The sequence below is a fragment of the Podarcis muralis genome, chromosome 3 (genome assembly GCF_964188315.1).
Source record: "Podarcis muralis chromosome 3, rPodMur119.hap1.1, whole genome shotgun sequence".
Classification (NCBI taxonomy): Eukaryota; Metazoa; Chordata; class Lepidosauria; order Squamata; family Lacertidae; genus Podarcis; species Podarcis muralis.
In genome coordinates, this window is record NC_135657.1 from 11,593,621 (window position 1) to 11,612,793 (window position 19,173).

General features: G+C 44.8%; 1 protein-coding gene across 2 annotated transcripts in view; it reads left to right on the forward strand.

The window, feature by feature from the left end:
- PNPT1 (polyribonucleotide nucleotidyltransferase 1) overlaps positions 1-19,173 on the forward strand; it is a 50,957-nt gene that overhangs the window by 9,329 nt on the left and 22,455 nt on the right. For both annotated transcript variants that reach the window (XM_028725119.2, XM_028725120.2), the window contains exons 5-13: positions 220-269; positions 1,844-1,907; positions 1,996-2,043; positions 4,429-4,542; positions 7,231-7,417; positions 11,281-11,332; positions 13,065-13,122; positions 14,425-14,521; positions 15,926-16,028. In XM_028725119.2, coding sequence (XP_028580952.2) covers positions 220-269; positions 1,844-1,907; positions 1,996-2,043; positions 4,429-4,542; positions 7,231-7,417; positions 11,281-11,332; positions 13,065-13,122; positions 14,425-14,521; positions 15,926-16,028 — 773 coding nt within the window. The remainder of the gene's footprint in view (positions 1-219; positions 270-1,843; positions 1,908-1,995; positions 2,044-4,428; positions 4,543-7,230; positions 7,418-11,280; positions 11,333-13,064; positions 13,123-14,424; positions 14,522-15,925; positions 16,029-19,173) is intronic.

The window sequence follows — 19,173 nt, forward strand, 5'->3', positions numbered from 1 at the left end:
TCCATGGAAACCAATGATACTAATTTCTTGCCTGGATACGATCTTCATGTGTGCCTGGATCCCAGGAGATGGTCTTTGGGAGACGGTCCTGCTTTGCATCAGGGGATTGTCTTAACTGGTTTTATGTCCCCATCTGCTGTAGTGTGAATAGCTTATGAAAACAATTAGACATTGAGAGAGAGAGAGAGATGACCTTAAATATTTAATACTGTTTTACAGATCGGTCCATTAGACCACTCTTTCCAGCAGGCTACTATTATGATACACAGGTAAGTTACTTTGATCACTTCTTACTTCTAGCCTAGTTCCTAGTGTGATGTTAGTGCGATACCACTATTAAATAGCCGCTTTGTATGTTGCTGTGAAGCTGAGGCTCCAATACTTTGGCCACCTCATGAGAAGAGAAGACTCCCTGGAGAAGACACTGATGCTGGGAAAGATGGAGGGCACAAGGAGAAGGGGGCGACAGAGGACGAGATGGTTGGATAGTGTTTTCGAGGTTACCAGCATGAGTTTGACCAAACTGCGGGAGGTAGTGGAGGACAGAGGTGCCTGGCGTGCTCTGGTCCATGGGGTCACGAAGAGTCGGACACGACTAAACGACATGTTGCTACTAAAGAAATATCACTCTGGGTTGGATACAGCGTTAAAAGAACTTCATTCATGAGATCCTCCCGGAGGGGGTGTTAGGGGCTGCATGAGATAGGAAATGTCACCCGCCTTACCTTGCTTCCTCCAACAGAAGACTTTGCTGGGTCTCAGTGTTTTCCATGAATGGAAGGAGCCCTTCTGTACATGGAAGGGATGCTGTGGATCCAGTTAGCCTCCCTGTGAGAGGCCGCACTGTTGAAATAGTCAGTTGTCTTCTCTTTCTACAGTATATTAGAAAATAATTGATGAGAAACATAGGGGACCCAAAAGGTATTTATTAAATGAAATATCTTAAAACTTTGGCTCTGGAAAAATCCCTCTCCTAAATTTTTATATAAGGCAAAAATGAATAACATCCCTATTGGGCAACAAAACTTTAAAAATCCAAAAAGCAAGCAGCAATAATAAATAATCAGCAGGGCATTAAGGGGAATCAACCCCACAGTACGTTGGGAAAACCTGACAGATAGGAACCTCTTTTTTTTGTTTTTTAAATGAACAATTTTTCATGGGGGAATTAAAAGAACATAAAGATGGTCTTCCTGACACATCCTTGTGGGGAGGGCAAATCCAAAACATGAGTGTGTGTGGAAGAACACATGTAAGGCGATAGTCCTTACCTAAATGTTACTGATGACCTTTATATTTGCAGAGAAATTCGTTTATTTAACTTCCATAAGTGCATAGTCTATAATGGGAAATACCCAGCTGAGTTGTACTCTATGAGTAGACCACATTTAAGTATTTTAACTCCATTGATTTAATTTGTTCTACTCTGAATATGACAAACTTTGATTGTCACCCAACACCTTGAATAATATTAGCCTTCTTTGTGTGCTGCTTGGATATAGGATGTTACCATGTCTGTTTGGAGTGTGGCTGAGGTCCCCTGGTCCCCCCCCCCCCCGCCGCCCCTGAGGTTTTGTCTCCTTCCTTAAGCAGCTGTACTTTGCCTTGAGCTTTTTGAAAAGAAATCTAAACGTGCAACTTCTGGGCAACCGGGTGCCCAGTTGCGGGTAGAAGCTTACCTGTTGGAATTTAGATAACCACAAAGAACGCATCGTTAGGAGATGCCTCATTGGAGACTGAGCTAAAGACATAGCCGCACTCCAGAGTAATCCTGGTACCTCCATATACATGAACAGAGCTGCTACATGAAATCATGCATCAACTTTTCTTTTTATTTCCCCAGATCCTTTGTAATCTTTTGGCTGTAGATGGTGTCAACGATCCTGCGGTGCTGGCCATCAATGGAGGTAAAAACATTTTTTTGTAAATAAGACTAGTTAGTCTTAGCAAAATGGTATAAAGAGTTTTCAAGTAATGCATCTCAATTACTTTTAGCTTCCGCAGCCCTTGCTTTGTCGGATATTCCATGGAACGGTCCCATTGGTGAGTAAAGATACATTAACTTAAATTTAGCATTGGTTTGAAAACGCATGGCACAAGTTTATGAGAAATGAAAGCAAACCTCACCAGTTTGAAGCTGTAAAGTTAAAAAGAAAAAAAAATCCAGGCACCATGAAGGCTAGAAATCTTTAGAGGCTAGATTACATTGTGTCTCTCCCCCCCCCCCGCCCCATGGATTTAAAGTAGTCATTGATACATTGATACATTTGAAGTCACTGATACATCGAATATATCAGAGCATATACTGTACAGTCATACCTCAAGTTGCATCCGCTTCAGGTTGCGTTTTTTCGGGTTGTGGACTGCCGAAACCCGGAAGTACCGGAATGGGTTACTTCCGGGTTTCGGCAGAAGCGCCAAATCGCAACCCGCACGTGTGCAGACACAGGTTGCGAACGTGCATCCCGCACGGATCACGTTCACAACCCAAGCGCCCACTGTATAGAAGAATAGGGAAATAAAACTTGTAATGAATCATAAGAGCCAGTTCCTAGGGGCCAAGGTCCCGTCACACACAGACACACTCAGTAAAATATTTGAGGGGGCCAGCCCCCCCCCCCCCCCGGTTGATGAGCATTGCCATTCAAATGGTGTGCTTGTATGAGTCTTGTGATCGATTATGTGGGGTGGACTTACCTTCCCCCCCCCCATATTATTCAACTTTGCACCCCTGTAATAAATATTTGGAACTCCTCAAGAGATGTTCTGCCTCTGAGCTGGTTTATTAACGTTATATCTAGATTAGTCTTGCTTCATCCTTGTAGCTGCAAGATTGGCCAGTTCCGAAGTAGTCGGTCTTTATTGTTGCATAGCTATTGGCAATTATAGCTTCATTTAAAAACAAGTAGCAGACAGACATTAGCTACAAACAATGTAAACCTGATTCACAAACGTCCATACATATAAATAGACAGATCACATGTGAGCAGGGTCCCTTAAGGACTTGAATAGGACTTGAATACCTTCCATCATCCTGTCTTCCCTTTTTTGTTCAGTCACTCTGGACTCAGGGCCAGTTCAGTACTTGCTGAGGAGCATAATAAAGAGTAATATTGTGGCCAGATTTTTCAGGGCCCACTTCATTCCCTCTTGCACATCTCTCATGGCTTTCTGGTTGGTTCCTTTGGGCTCTTGTTCTTTGGGGGGGGGGGGGGTTGGCAGATCTGCTAGCAGTGAATTAACATTCAGTCTGTGCAACCTGCGCAGTGATTTGCTCCTGTCCTTCAGCACAGTGGAGTTCTGCTTCTTCTTCTTTTTAATATAATTTTTATTAGTGTTTTTTTTAACATATCATTTTTAACAGTAATTAAACATACTTTTACATCTTATTCAAATTTTTGACTTCCATCAATCCTGTCTGAAAATTTTCCAATCTAATCTCTCAGTATGCATTTCTTATCTCCCCTATTACATGTCAAACTCAGAACCAATATCTCTATCTTTTTCTACTTTGTAACACTTCGTATATTTCTCCTTACAAAACTTCTTGTAGTCCTACTAGCGTAATTTGTTGATTACAGTTGCTCTTCAAATAATTCATATACTTCTTTCAATCTTCTGTAAATCTCTGGTCCCGCAGGTTTCAAATCCTTCCTGTCATTTTGTCCAATTCTGCATAGTCCATTAATTTCGTCTGCCCAGTGGAGTTCTGCTTCGTCTTTACTTGAACAGCTGTCCAACCTCTCCTTGCTGTATCAAAAATTGCTTTAGGAACTCATTGCAGTTTGCTGTGCAGCAAGGGAGGGGGCTGCTAAATTGCCCCCTGGGAACTAATTCCTCAGTTCACCACATAGAGCACAGTTTGCCTGCTGTCAAAGCACAGATAGACCAAGTTGTATTGTACTTTCCTCATCAGTTGTGCCCAGTACAGGCAAACTAAGGGTAGGCAGCTCTCTTAGAGGTGCAGCTGTTGAAATATTCGTGTGTCACAGCAAAATCTCTTGAATTACCGTATTTTCTGCTCTATAAGACTTACTTTTCCCCTCCTAAAAAGTAAGGGGAAATGTCTGTGCATCTTATGGAGCGAATGCACGCTGTGCAGCTATCCCAGAAGCCAGAACAGCAAGAGGGATCACTGCTTTCACTGCGCAGAGACCGCTCTTGTTGTTCTGGCTTCTGAGAATCAGAATATTTTTTTTCTTGTTTTCCTCCTCCAAAAACTAGGTGCGTCATATGGTCTGGTGTGTCTTATAGAGCGAAAAATACGGTAATCAATTGCCAAGCCCTACGCAGTTCTCCCAAACCGCATTAGCTTTTCCGTGTTAAAAGCACATCTGAAAAGTAACCTCACAAGCTCTTGAGTTAGTGTTGCCTTAGTTGCAAAAAGCTAACTGACGGAATATCTTAATTTATGGAGTATCTTCTCAGGTGCTGTGAGGGTAGGACTGATTGACGGCGAAGTTGTTGTGAATCCCACACGAAAAGAAATGTCGTCCAGCACTTTGGATTTGGTGGTCTCTGGAGCCCCTCGTAGCCAAATTGGTAAGTGATTCAAATGGATTATTTACTGGTAAAATGGCCAGAGTATGGCATGAAGCCATTTTATGATATTTTAAAGCTAAGCAGGTGTCAGCCTTATGATTATTGTTATTACTGGTACCCTATTTATTTATATTCCACCTTTTTCCCTAAAAGGGACTTAAGGCAGCTTACAGCTAAAAAAATTAAGGACTGTTTTCCCCCCCGCCTGTATTTAGCTGTTAGTAAGAACAGGAAAAAAATCAGTACAGTGGCACCTCGAGTTACAAACGCCTCAGGTTACAAACTCCGCTAACCTGGAAGAGTTACCTCGAGTTGAGAACTTTGCCCCAGGATGAGAACGGAAATCGTGTGCCGGCGGTGCAGTGGCAGCAAGAGGCCCCATTAGTGAAAGCACGCCTCTAGTTCAGAACAGTTTCAGGTTAAGAATGGACCTCCGGAATGAGTTAAGTTCGTAACTAGAGGTACCACTGTACTTAAAAATAACAAAACATTAATAGAATATCAGAGCACCAGCCCTTTACTTAAAAAATGTCGGTTCCCAAAAGCCTGCTGGAACAAGAAAGTTCCATCAGGAGGACAACAAGGAGGGAGCCAGCCTAACCTCTCTAGTAAGGGAGTTCCAAAGTCTGGGAGCAGCCATCGAGAAGGCCCTCCTCTTCTGCATCCCTACCAAACCTGCCTGTGAGAGTGGCAGCGCCGAGAGAAGGCTTAGATGGAAGGCTCATTTGAAAACCTGTGTGCGCCTCTCTCCAAGGGCTGGTTCACATACACATATTTATCACTTGATGGCTAGCATGTGTGAATCAGCAACTACAGATCAAAACATTGCAGTTTGACTTCATGTATCACTTTAGATAACTTCAGGTGCAATAATTCCTGGTTCTTGCATTGAACATTGAGGGACTGAGAGATGTGTTGAAGGACTTTGATGTGTATGAACCAGTTCTAAACTTAAGTGGTTTCCTGATTCCTTTGAGGTCATTCACTAAATTTATTAATGGGGCTGAAACTTTGTAGGTAGGGTGTCTTTCTTTGAATCAATGGTGCAAACACACTTGGAAAACCGTGTACATTTCTGGCTGCCTCACCTCAAAAAGGACATTGTAGAGTTGGAAAAAGGTAACCAGAATGATCGAGGGAACGGAGTAACTCCTCTGTGAGGAAAGGTTACAAGATTTGAGGCTTCTTAGTTCAGAAAAAGGACGAGTAAGAGGAGGCATGATAGAAGTATAAATTTACACATGGTATGGAGAAAATGAATAGAGAACTGTTTTTCTCCCTCGCAGAGGGACCAAAAAAAAAGACAAAAGAAAATACTTTTTCACACAGCACATGGTTAAACTATAACATTTGCTCCCAGGAGAAGCAGTGTTCAGGGCTTGGCAATATCTGGTTTTCAACATTGTGATATATCACCACCAAAGCATCGTGATATACTGATATATCATGGTGGTTGAAATAAGGATGGAGCTATGTAGAGGCATTGGCTGGCTTCACGTTTTTCCCTGCATCGTGATTTTTGCCAGTGATTCGCTGCCCTCTGCAGGAGTCGGGAGAGCTGAGCTGGCAGAATTAACAGGGAATGCTGGAATCGAGAGAAGCATCGGCTGGCTTCACAATTTCCCCCACATTGTGGTTTTTTGTGGTGTTGTTTTTTGCATAGCACGCACACACACACACACACAATTCTAGATACATTGCTAGATCAAGAATTATGAAACTGGATCTGATATCACAATATGGAAGTCAAACCAGTTTTGGACAATATATTGATATATCACCCAGCCCTAGCAGTGATTGCCACCAACCTGGATGACTTTAAAATATTATTATCATTATTAATAAAATTTATTTATACCCTGCCCTCCCTGGCCAGAGCCGGGCTCAGGGCAGCTAACACCAATAAAATCACAGTAAAAACATAATAGGGGGGAAAGAAAAAGAAAAAAAACCAATTTAAAATACAGGTTAAAATGCAATTTAAAATGCAGCCTCATTTTAAAAGTAGCCGATAAATCAGGACCATAAGCGGAGGGAAACATCAGGGTCAGACTGAGTCCAAACCAAAGGCCAGGCGGAACAGCTCTGTCTTGCAGGCCCTGCGGAAAGCTGTCAAGTCCCACAGGGCCCTAGTCTCTTGTGACAGAGCGTTCCACCAAGTCGGGGCCAGTACTGAAAAGGCCCTGGCCCTAGTTGAGACCAGTCTAACCACCTTGCGACCTGGGGCCTACAAAATGTTGTCATTTGTGGACCTTAAGGTCCTCCGCAGGGCATACCAGGATTAGACATGGAGAATAAGGCTACAATGACTATGATCTGTCTCCATTTGGTTGCCAGTTGCTGGAAAGCTCAGGAGGGGAGACTGCTGTTGGGCTCAGTTCCTGCTTTCAGGCTTTCCACAGGCATCCACAGACGCTGGACTAGATGGGCCACTGGTCTGATCCAACAGGCTGTTGCATTCAAACGACTGTATGTGATGTCTCATGGCTTACTGTTTCTACTTTGTCAGGATCAATGTCAAAATGAAATGACCTGCGTTGCGAGAGTGCAGGTTAAGTTGTTAGCTTCTGTTTTCAAAATCCACACTGGCCATTTGGGTTTCTCTGTGATATTGGTTGATAGCTGAAATGTGTCAGTCCACGAAGACAGCTGTGACTGACTTTCCCATCTCTGAATTTGAATAAATAGTGATGTTGGAAGCTGCTGCCGAGAACGTATTGCAACAGGACTTTTGCCATGCTATCAAAGTGGGCGTGAAGCACACCCAGCAAATAATTCAAGGCATACAACAGCTGGCAAAGGAACAGGGCGTTGCCAAGAGAACTGTGCCGAAGCTATTCACTGCTCCTGAGCAGATCGTGGAATGTGCAAAGCAGTAAGTACACAAAAGGTTTTCGGGGCTACGTGGGCTCCAACTGCAGCTATAGTAGCTGAATTTAGGGTTTCCTTATTTTAAAAATCTAAAATACACCTACGTAAATTTTCATCCACCTTCAAAACACAACAAAAGCTGTTATGATATGGAAAGAAAAGGATATATTAAAACTGTTCCACTCACATGCTAAATAAGAGCCCAGCTCTTGATCACTTTCTCTTCCGTTTGGTACCCTTTACTTAATTATATTTGTGTTAGTAATTGCCTTTCTTTACTGATCCTCCTTTGTGTGTAGGAGCCTAAATTGTGCTGGTAAAAATAGACTTGCTTAATCCTTGGTGAATGTGAAATTCCCTGAAATTCTGAAGCTGTGGAAGAAAAAACAGTTTGGTGGGGGATATGGAGGGATATACAATATTTTGTTTTTAGGACTGCCCCTCCTCCCCAGGGATGGACAACCTGTGACCCTCTGGGTGATGCTTTTTTCCAACCCCATCATTCCTGACCACTGGGCTTGCAGGCTAGCCGTCTCTGCTTTTGGGAACGTAACAGGCAGAGCAGAGCAAGGGATCTGAACAGAACGTTAAAACCTTTTCACTGTGTGCTTCCCACCATCCTTGTCCTTAGCTAGCACTGCTGACGAAACAGTGTCTCACAAAATATGACGGTGGTGCTTTTCATCTTGGGAAATTTTCAGTTTTGTAGTTGGCAGAATCTTTTGACCCATTTGGCCCCTGCCTGCCCAGCTGCTGATGTTGCCTTCTGTCTCTGGAGAGGAAAACGGGACAGAGATGGCCGCCAGGATAACAAGGCACACAAATTTCCTTTTTTTAAAAAAAGTGCTTTTCCCCCCACCCGCCACTGCCACTGGGGCTTAAAGTGGGTTGTATTAAAAAATATCAGCATTAAGGGAAAGCAGCTTCTTAGTTCATCGTCTCTGTAAAGGCAGTTGGACTGTCTTTTATAAATTATGAATAATTCTTAACCCATGGTTTATTTTAATTAAAGAAGAAGCCCTTTTTTCTTTTTAAGGAAAAAAATTATTTGTGTCAAGCTGCGTACAGTCATACCTCAGGTTAAAGTAGCTTCGGGTTGAGCGTTTTCGGGTTGCGCTCCGCGGTGACCCAGAAGTAACAGAACGCATTACTTCCGGGTTTCGCCGCTCACACATGCGCAGACGCTCAAAATGACGTCATGCGCAGATGCGGCAAATCGCGGCACGTGCAGACGCAGGTTGCGTTCGCTTCAGGATGCGAACGGGGCTCTGGAACAGATCCCGTTTGCATCCTAAGGTACCACTGTATTTCACTTGGCACATGTGGTCCAATAACTGAAGAGAGCAAGAGTGGTGTTTTCATATGCATGCAGTCTGGAGGAAACCTGCTATTGAATCAGCTTGAACTTCCACCCTCTTCTTCACAACCACCCTGAGCAATATTTTGGGAATCTGCCTTGAACAGAGAGGCTGCGAAGTGCTGGAGTCTGTCCAACATCTTTGCATTAAAGTGAGGATTGAAGATAAATTGAGTAACGAATCGGAACACCCAAATACATGGCAGGGGTTGAAAAGGCATAAGGAGTAGAAACAAAAATCTGACCTACGCTGAGTGAGGCTTTTTCTTCTTTAAAGCAATTGTACTTTTTAGACGTATAAAGTGAAACATAGTCTCAGCCATGAGACACCTTATAGCCTGGCTTCCTCAACCTTGACCCTCCAGATGTTTTTTTGAGACTACAATTCCCAACATCCCTGACCACTGGGACTGCTAGCTAGGGATCATGGGAGTTGTAGGCCAAAAACATCTGGAGGGCTGAGGTTGAGGAAGCCTGCCTTATAGCAGTCTTATCTTATGTTTTCTGGCGGGGTGTTCTTTCTTCTGTTGCTTCATGACAAATAGTTAGGCTTTATGTCATGCCTGTCTGTAACAGCATTCAATCGTTCTTTCCACTGTGCAGATTGGAAAGCTAGTGCCCCAGTAAAAATAATAAGCTGGAAATTCTCATTGTAAATTTCACCTGTGCTGTAGAAAACCAGGTGCTGGCCTTAGACAAGTAATTCCCTCTCGGCCTCAACCTTCCCATCTTCAGTATGGGCACAACAGTTTTTGCCGAAGTAATTACAGCACTGTTGCAATTTGGCTGCAGTTCCATTGTGTTCCAAGTGCCTAAGGCGACATGTTGGTAGTCTTCAGGGTCGCATCGCATGATGACTTTGTGTTATGCATTAGGGCTGTGTATTGTTCTAGATCTAATTGCCACTCAGTCCTTGTGAGTGTTGTTGCTTATGCAGCCAAAACAGCAACAGCCATGTGTAAGAGGGGGAGGTATTGTTGGACTGAGGTTTGCAGAAGTACAGTAAAAATTTTCGGATGGAAAGAGACACACACACCCAAAACAGCCTAATGACAGCTAAACACCTTCATTGAGTGATTGACTGTTGGAACGGGGAGGGGATTATACTGCCCCTTTCATCCCCACCCCCAACATTAACCTAAGATTGTGGGTTGCTCTGAAGAGGTGCCAGCCTTTGACTTACATTGTTCTATAAAATACCTTGTGCCCTGACAGCATTACAGTGGTACCTCGGGTTACATACGCTTCAAGTTACAGTGGTGCCTCGCAAGACGAAAAGAATCCGTTCCGCGAGTCTCTTCGTCTTGCGGTTTTTTCGTCTTGCGAAGCAAGCCTATTAGCGGATTAGCGCTATTAGTGGCTTAGCGGGCTTAGCGGATCAGCTGATAAGCAGCTTAGCGGCTTGGGAAAAAGGGGGGGGGAGGAAAAAAACCCTGCAGGAACTTGCAAGACATTTTCGTCTTGCGAAGCAAGCCCATAGGAAATTCGTTTTGCGAAGCACCTCCAAAACGGAAAACCCTTTCATCTAGCGGGTTGTCCGTCTTGCGAGGCATTCGTCTTGTGGGGCACCACTGTACATACTCTTCAGGTTACAGACTCCGCTAACCCAGAAATAGCGCTTCAGGTTAAAAACTTTGCTTCAGGATAAGAACAGAAATCGTGCTCCGGTGGCTTAGCGGCAGCAGGAGGCCCCATTAGCTAAAGTGGTGCTTCAGGTTAAGAACAGTTTCAGGTTAAGAACAGACCTCCGGAACAAATTAAGTACTTAAGCTGAGGTACCACTGTATTTAAATAAAACAAGAGCAGCGGTGTTGCAGTGGTCTGGTGCCCACTGTTCTGCTCTAGTTTTCTCTGTAGTGGTTCATAAGATGAAGCAGAAAGGGTAAACTTCCTCACTATTTAACTGATGGAAATGGCAAGGTTTCTCTTTGCTTGAGAGACCCCTAACATGTGGGACTCAGGTGGGCAAAATGTGTTGCAGTTATGCTTCTTTTCATCTTCTTGGCACAGCTGTTTGATTTTTGCGGTCTGCTTCAAGGCAGATTGGGATCCTTCTGGAGACAGAATAAATGAGGTACCAGAGAAGAACTGTCACTCGGGCCTTGGCCTGTCTGGCTAGGATTTATGTGTAGCACCTGTTATTTTCTCTGCTTGTCCTGTGTTGCTGCTTTAAATGTCATGGGGATCAACCAGGTTGGCATTCAGATACAGTGGTACCTCGGGTTAAGCTCTTACTTAGTTCTGGAGGTCCGTTCTTAACCTGAAACTGTACTTAACCTGAGGTACCACTTTAGCTAATGGGGCCTCCCACCGCCGCTAAGCCGCCACCACGCGATTTCTGTTCTTATCCTGAAGCAAAGTTCTTAACCTGAGGTACTATTTCTGGGTTAGCGGAGTCTGTAACCTGAAGCGCCTGTAACCTGAAGCGCCTGTAACCCGAGGTACCACTGTATGATTTGGCTATAATTTTTCGTCTTTCTCTTTTCTCCCCCACCTTCCCGTGCTTGAAGCCTTGCATCTGGAAAGATCACTGCTGTGTTTTCCGACTTCACGCATGATAAAGTGAGTACTTAAATGCATTTTGGTAAATTGCGCCTGAACCACTTCTCGGGTTTTCGTTGTTTGGCTTCAGCCAGTTTAAAGAGATGCACACACAACTCCTGTCTAGGCATTCTGCTCTGAATTTGTTCCTCTTGTTAGGTGAAATGTAAATGACAATGCAAAGAACTCACTTACTGTAGCCTCAGTAAGTGTAGCCTCAATTGGCCTGCTCCCTTCTGCACCACAGTGCCCTCCCATCCCGATCCAAAGAACAAGAAGTTTATTCCTTCCTAAGTTTGAGGGCCAGGGGCGTGGGTGGCGCTGTGGGTTAAACCACAGAGCCTAGGACTTGCTGATCAGAAGGTTGGCAGTTCGAATCCCTGTGACAGGGTGAGCTCCCGTTGCTCGGTCCCTGCTCCTGCCAACCTAGCAGTTCGAAAGCATCTCAAAGTGCAAGTAGATAAATAGGTACTGCTCCGGCGGGAAGGTAAATGGCGTTTCCGTGCACTGCTCTGGTTTGCCAGAAGCGGCTTAGTCATGCTGGCCACATGACCCGGAAGCTGTACGCCGGCTCCCTCAGCCAATAAAGCGAGATGAGCGCCGCAACCCGAGAGTCGGCCACGACTGGACCTAATGGTCAGGGGTCCCTTTACCTTTAAGTTTGAGGGCCAGCATAAAATGGTAACCACCTGCATACGGTGGGAATTAAAAGTGTCCCCAATCAGTGGTGCCAGCATGGAGAAATTGCACACATTGGGAGAATGTGAAAAGGATCTAGGAGTCTTGGTTGACCACAAACTTGACATGAGCCAACAGTGTGATGCGGCAGCTAAAAAAGCCAGTGCAATTCTGGGCTGCATCAATAGGAGTATAGCATCTAGATCAAGGGAAGTAATAGTGCCACTGTATTCTGCTCTGGTCAGACCTCACCTGGAGTACTGTGTCCAGTTCTGGGCACCACAGTTCAAGAGGGACACTGACAAACTGGAACGTGTCCAGAGGAGGGCAACCAAAATGGTCAAAGGCCTGGAAACGATGCCTTATGAGGAACGGCTAAGGGAGCTGGGCATGTTTAGCCTGGAGAAGAGGAGGTTAAGGGGTGATATGATAGCCATGTTCAAATATATAAAAGGATGTCATATAGAGGAGGGAGAAAGGTTGTTTTCTGCTGCTCCAGAGAAGCGGACACGGAGCAATTGATCCAATCTACAAGAAAGAAGATTCCACCTAAACATTAGGAAGAACTTCCTGACAGTAAGAGCTGTTTGACAGTGGAATTTGCTGCCAAGGAGTGTGGTGGAGTCTCCTTCTTTGGAGGTCTTTAAGCAGAGGCTTGACAACCATATGTCAGGAGTGCTCTGATGGTGTTTCCTGCTTGGCAGGGGGTTGGACTCGATGGCCCTTGTGGTCTCTTCCAACTCTATGATTCTATGATTCTATGAATGCACAGGGTAAAAGCTTTTTCAGGTTCCCAGCTAGATCGTACATAAGCAGAGTTTGGATGGTCATTGTCATGTATGATCGAGTTGAGGTTCCTGCATTACCTGGAGTTGGGCCAGGTAACTCTTGGGTTCCCTTCCAATGTTACAATTCTATGATCACATCTACTGAGTGGCGTGACTCTCTAGGGAAGCGTGTTTCTATGGCCTCTGTGTGCTGATGTACGTTAGCTCCCAAGCGTAGGATGTGCAAGAGATTCTATAGCTCATCTTAATAAAATTCAGAATGTGTCAATGGATATCTTGTATCCTAGATCTCAAGAGATGAAGCAATTAACAAAATCAGACTTGAAACAGAAGAGCAGCTGAAAGGTCAGACACACTCATAATTGACTATACTGTGTTCTAAAATGTTTTACATTGCCAGGGTTTGTCTTACAGTTCTGCCTTCAGCAGTCAAACATTTTTTTATAGACTTGGGGATGCAGATATTTGCAGCAGCCTGCTTCTTACTCAGATGGTGAAGCTGCGTCAGGACTGTGCCACTTCTGATTTGGCGGGGGGGGGGGGTGTCACATGACCAAATGCTTCTTGCCTCATTTCTTAACATTCTCTGCAAATTGAAAACCAGCACATGAGAGAGAAGGTTGAAATCCAGTGGGGTGGGGGGTTGGATTGTATTTTTAATGAGGAGCGTTTGGTCGTATGTACCCCTGCTTTGCAATCGAAAGAGATAAACATGTGTCTGGGCTGAATTGCACCCATGAGAACTAAGCCTGTGCTATAGTCCTCCCTGTTGTGGATGTTGAAGATGAAGATGCTGAAGACAGAAGCATGTACCCCCACCCCAGACCAGTCTTCCATTCTGACATCCAAAGGCACTGAGAATACTCTTGGCTAGTGTTGGGCTGTGTACTGTGTACCTGCTTAATGAAAAGAGACAGAAACCAGCCAGACACTGTAATCCAAACCGCCTTTGTGCCAGTGTGTGTGTGTGTGTGTGTGTGTGTGTGTGTGTGTGTGTGTTATGCGGACGTGTCCCTGCCCATGGGCTCATGCCAGCTTCACTCCACTGGTGCAGAGCTCACCATTCTGCCCACCAAACATGCCGGTGGACAGTGGTGTCACCAGCAGGATCCCTGTAGGTGAGGGGCGGCATTTCAGGAGAAGGGCTGAGCCCCACTACTGTCCCATGACAGCACTGAGGATAATCAGTGTGTTGGCTCCAGGCTGGTGCAGCTCTTTGTCCTCATCTTATTCCCCAGCCATTCTCCTAGGTGCTTTGAGCATCAAACCTTCCAATGCCAGTGTGGTGTAGTGGTTAAGAGCGGTGGACTCGTAATCTGGTGAACCGTGTTCGATTCCCCACTACTCCACATGCAGCTGCTGGGTGACCTTGGGCTAGTCACACTTCTCTGAAGTCTCGGCCTCATTCACTTCACAGAGTGTTTGTTGTGGGGGAGGAAGGGAAAGGAGATTGTGAGCCGCTTTGAGACTCCTTAGGGTAGTGATAAAGCGGGATATCAAATCCAAACTCTTCTTCTTAACTGAAAATGTAAAGCAAGTTGTGACACCTACTGTCACAAATTCCTTTTACTTCCGTTCTAGTCATATAGTTGGGGGGAATAAGCATTGTGTTTTAAGTTTCGTTTCAATTTTCTTCTTTCTCTCTAGAAAAGTTCCCGGAAGCGGAGTGTTACGAAATCATGGAATCTTTTAACATCGTCTTGAAGGAAGTTTTCAGAAATCTTGTTCTGAATGAATACAGGAGGTAAACATGGTGTTTTCCGGGTCGCTGTGTTTAAAACAGGTTCTTCCGCGGAATAAGGACACTGAAAGGCCGAAAGCAGCAGCATCTTTGCACCAGTTTGCAGTGGCCTTGCGTACCAAGCAGCTTCCACATGGTTCCTTTAAGGAATGGATGCTCACACACATAGAACTATCAGTATGCTCCTACTTTGTGGTACACAGGTCCTGGTCTTGTTTGCTCATGTCTTTAAGCCCATAGTTAAGCTTAACTATGGTTTAAAGGTGAGCACACAACATGCTGGGAGCACAAGGCTAAAATTTTCAGGAAGCAGGCAAGTCCAGGAGGTAAGGCTCAGTGCTAAGCCCCCGTACTTGCCCACTGAATTTAATATATCTGACTTCTGAGTAGGCCTGGTTAAGAATGTGCTATAAATGAACCAAAAGCAGCAGTAAGCCAGGAACAAACCTTAGTTACAGCTTGTGGTTTGTTTGGAGGGAGACAAGCTACAAGCCTGGGTTTGGATGTAACGCTAAGCCATGTCACGGTTTCACTCCCAGCAATGCAGCAGGAGCGGGAGAGGAACAAATCACCTGTGGTTTTAGTGCTGTGCTTTATAATTATAATAATAATTTATTATTTGTACCCCGCCCATCTGGCTGGGTTTCCCCAGCCACTCTGGGCGGCTTCCAACAAAGATGAAAGATACACTAAAATGTCACATATTAAAAACTTCCCTGAACAGGGCTGCCTTCAGATGTCTTCTGAATGTCAGGTAGTTGTTTATCACTTTGACATCTGATGGGAGGGCGTTCCACAGGGCGGGCGCCACTACCGAGAAGGCCCTCTGCCTGGTTTCCTGTAACTTGGCCTCTCGCAGGGAGGGAACCGCCAGAAGGCCCTCGGAGCTGGACCTCAGTGTCCGGGTAGAACGATGGGGGAGGAGACGCTCCTTCAGGTATACTGGACCGAGGCCGTTTAGGGCTTTAAAGGTCAGCACCAACACTTTGAATTGTGCTCGGAAACGTACTGGGAGCCAATGTAGGTCTTTCAAGACCGGTGTTATATGGTCTCGGCGGCCGCTCCCAGTCACCAGTCTAGCTGCCGCATTCTGGATTAGTTGTAGTTTATATTGTGGTTTAAGTCAAAATGCCTTAAATCATGGTTTTGTTTGAGTATGTTTAAAAGCAATGTGTTACCGAAGCCAAAACCTGCTCTCTTTGGGGCCTAATTTGACTGTCGCTTCAAATGTGTGCACATCAGGCTGGACTAGAGGCAAAGTGGGTAGCCACAATCATCGCTTTCCCCCAGTTATAGCCATAATAACACTTGCACTGGACTCCAAATTTTCATGAATGCAGGCCAAATCTAGAGCCGAGGTGAGAGGAACCTGTGGAAACTGTCCTCTCTGCTGCTTTATTCCCGTAGATGTGATGGTCGAGACTTGACTTCACTTAGAGACATCACTTGCGAGGTGGACATGTTCAAAACCCTTCATGGATCAGCGTTATTTCAGAGAGGCCAAACCCAGGTATTCACTGATCTTCCTTTTTTCCCGTTTTTTATTTTACTCAAAAATAAAAATACTGTGGTTCAGTGGCCGTGGGTCAGCAACTAAAATGAAATTTACGAAATGGACTTAGATGGTGCGGATAAGCTCCTGAAGACCATCCTGAAATAAACTTGATTCTTTATTTGAATAAGTGCAAAATCATTCCTAACTTTCTCCGAGGGTACTTATAAAATTAGAGTACACGTATGTTCTGCATCACTATTAAAAACCGCACTGTGTGGGGGATGTGTGAGTCAGTGAATGAAAAGGTTCCCCGTGGGCGAATTGCTTAAAATAACAGCATCTATGAATCAGACCTGCTGCGCTGCTTAAATTGAAGGGTGATAAATTCTCTCATATATATATATATATATATATATATATATATATATATATATATATATATGCTTTCGTAGATTTTCACGGGTACAGGAATGCAGGTTTTGGTGTCCTCGGGTGTCTTCCCGTGTAAAAGTTGGGGTGTCTAGGCGACGTTTCGACGAGGTCTCACTCGTCATCTTCAGGCTGGTGCTTTCGGCTTCTTGTTACTGGAACAGAGCAGGATCTCAGTGTTTGAGTTCCTATAAATACTGTGGAGGAGGTGTGGTGTGTAGCCTCCAATGTTCTGGGCAGAGAGGAAGTTCCCAGGCTAGTGTGCCTTTTCTTCTTTTGTTCCTTAATTGCTTGAGGGATATCTTGAGTGATTTCTTGAGTGGTATCCTGAGTACCACTTAGGTGGGTCATTAGGTGTGGATTAGTTGCTAAAGCCTTTGTGTCTTGACCTCTTGAACTTTGTGAAGAGTTTTTCTGAGAAGTTTTTTGTGCTCTGGCTTGGCTTCGTGTATAGGGGCGAGCTGTGGCTTTGTGGCCTGTGCCAGCCAGATCTGTGTAGGGATTGCAGGGGGGTGCAGCATCCGGAGGTGCCACCATGGTTTGGCTACTGGATGGTGTCTGTAATTTATCTGTGGAGAGGGTCTGGGTTTGTGTCTGGTGTGGTTGATTGGTGATGGCGTTCTGTGTGCCTCTGGATCTGGTGTCAGTTTTTGTGGGGAGGGCTAATTTCCAGATGTCTGGCAAGCGGGATGTGTCGTCACGCTTGTTCATGTTGTGAGGGTGTTTCTCTATCTCGATGGCTTCCATGATTATTCTCTTGTGGTGATGTTCCATGTTAGAGAGCAATTTGGAATCTGCAAAATTAATTTCGTGTCCTGTTTCTTTCATGTGTTGGAAAAGAGAGGAAGTTTTTTCTTCTTTTTTGACGGCATTCTTGTGTTCTGCGATACGTGCATTTATTCGTCTGTTTGTTTGTCCAATGTACGTGGCTGGGCAGACTTTGCAGGGTATTTCATAGACCCCTTGGTTTTCCAACTGGATTTTATCCTTGGGGTTTTCTGAGGATGTTGGCTATTTTTTGGTTGGCGCAAAAGGCTGTTTTGATATTGTGTTTATGGAGGATTTTGCTAATTTTATCTGTAGTGCCCTTGATATAAGGAAGGAGGGCCATGCCATTGTTTTCTATGAAAATCATCCAGATGCCCCAAACTCTACGGCCTCCCCAAGATACACAAAGAAGGAACACCACTCAGACCAATAGTCAGCTCCATAGGCTCACCTCTACAAAATCTCGCTAAATTTCTCGCCAAGCAACTTCAGCCCTATGCAGAATCCATCTCTTCACACGTTCCAAACTCCTTCCAGTTCATAGAAACAATAAAGAAGCAAAACCTACATCCCAATGACCTACTTGTGAGCTTCGATGTTGTATCTCTCTTCACACAAGTGCCCATTAATGAAGCCTTGACAGCCATTCAAAACAAATACAATCCCCCCGAATACATCTTGGACCTGACCAACCACTGCCTAACCAACACGTACTTCATCCACAATGGACAAAGATACAAACAGATAGAAGGAGCACCTATGGGATCACCCCTCTCACCGGTCATCGCAAACCTGTACATGGAACACTTTGAAACCAATGCTTTAGACAAGTCAGAACACAAACCCAAACTTTGGCTCAGATATGTTGACGACACCTTTGTAATTTGGACACACGGAAAGGAAAAACTGGACAGCTTCCTCACACATCTCAACAGCCTACACCCCAAAATACAATTCACTATGGAAATAGAAGCCAACAACCAACTTCCCTTCCTTGACGTCCTAATCTACAAAAAACCTGATGGCTCCCTAGGACACACTATCTACCGGAAAAAAAACACACACCAACCGCTACTTACATGCACAATCACACCACCACCCTGCACAAATAAACTCCGTAGCCAAGACTCTCATCTCCAGAACCAAACGCCTGGCTGACAAAGACCACTTGACAACTGAGTTACAGAATCTCTCAAATGTGTTAATTGCCAATGGATACCAGCAAAACAGGGTCACGAAGCTAATCCAAAAAGAAACACCCCCCAAAAACCAAGACACAGAAGAAAACAATGGCATGGCCCTCCTTCCTTATATCAAGGGCACTACAGATAAAATTAGCAAAATCCTCCATAAACACAATATCAAAACAGCCTTTTGCGCCAACCAAAAAATAGCCAACATCCTCAGAAACCCCAAGGATAAAATCCAGTTGGAAAACCAAGGGGTCTATGAAATACCCTGCAAAGTCTGCCCAGCCACGTACATTGGACAAACAAACAGACGAATAAATGCACGTATCGCAGAACACAAGAATGCCGTCAAAAAAGAAGAAAAAACTTCCTCTCTTTTCCAACACATGAAAGAAACAGGACACGAAATTAATTTTGCAGATTCCAAATTGCTCTCTAACATGGAACATCACCACAAGAGAATAATCATGGAAGCCATCGAGATAGAGAAACACCCTCACAACATGAACAAGCGTGACGACACATCCCGCTTGCCAGACATCTGGAAATTAGCCCTCCCCACAAAAACTGACACCAGATCCAGAGGCACACAGAACGCCATCACCAATCAACCACACCAGACACAAACCCAGACCCTCTCCACAGATAAATTACAGACACCATCCAGTAGCCAAACCATGGTGGCACCTCCGGATGCTGCACCCCCCTGCAATCCCTACACAGATCTGGCTGGCACAGGCCACAAAGCCACAGCTCGCCCCTATACACGAAGC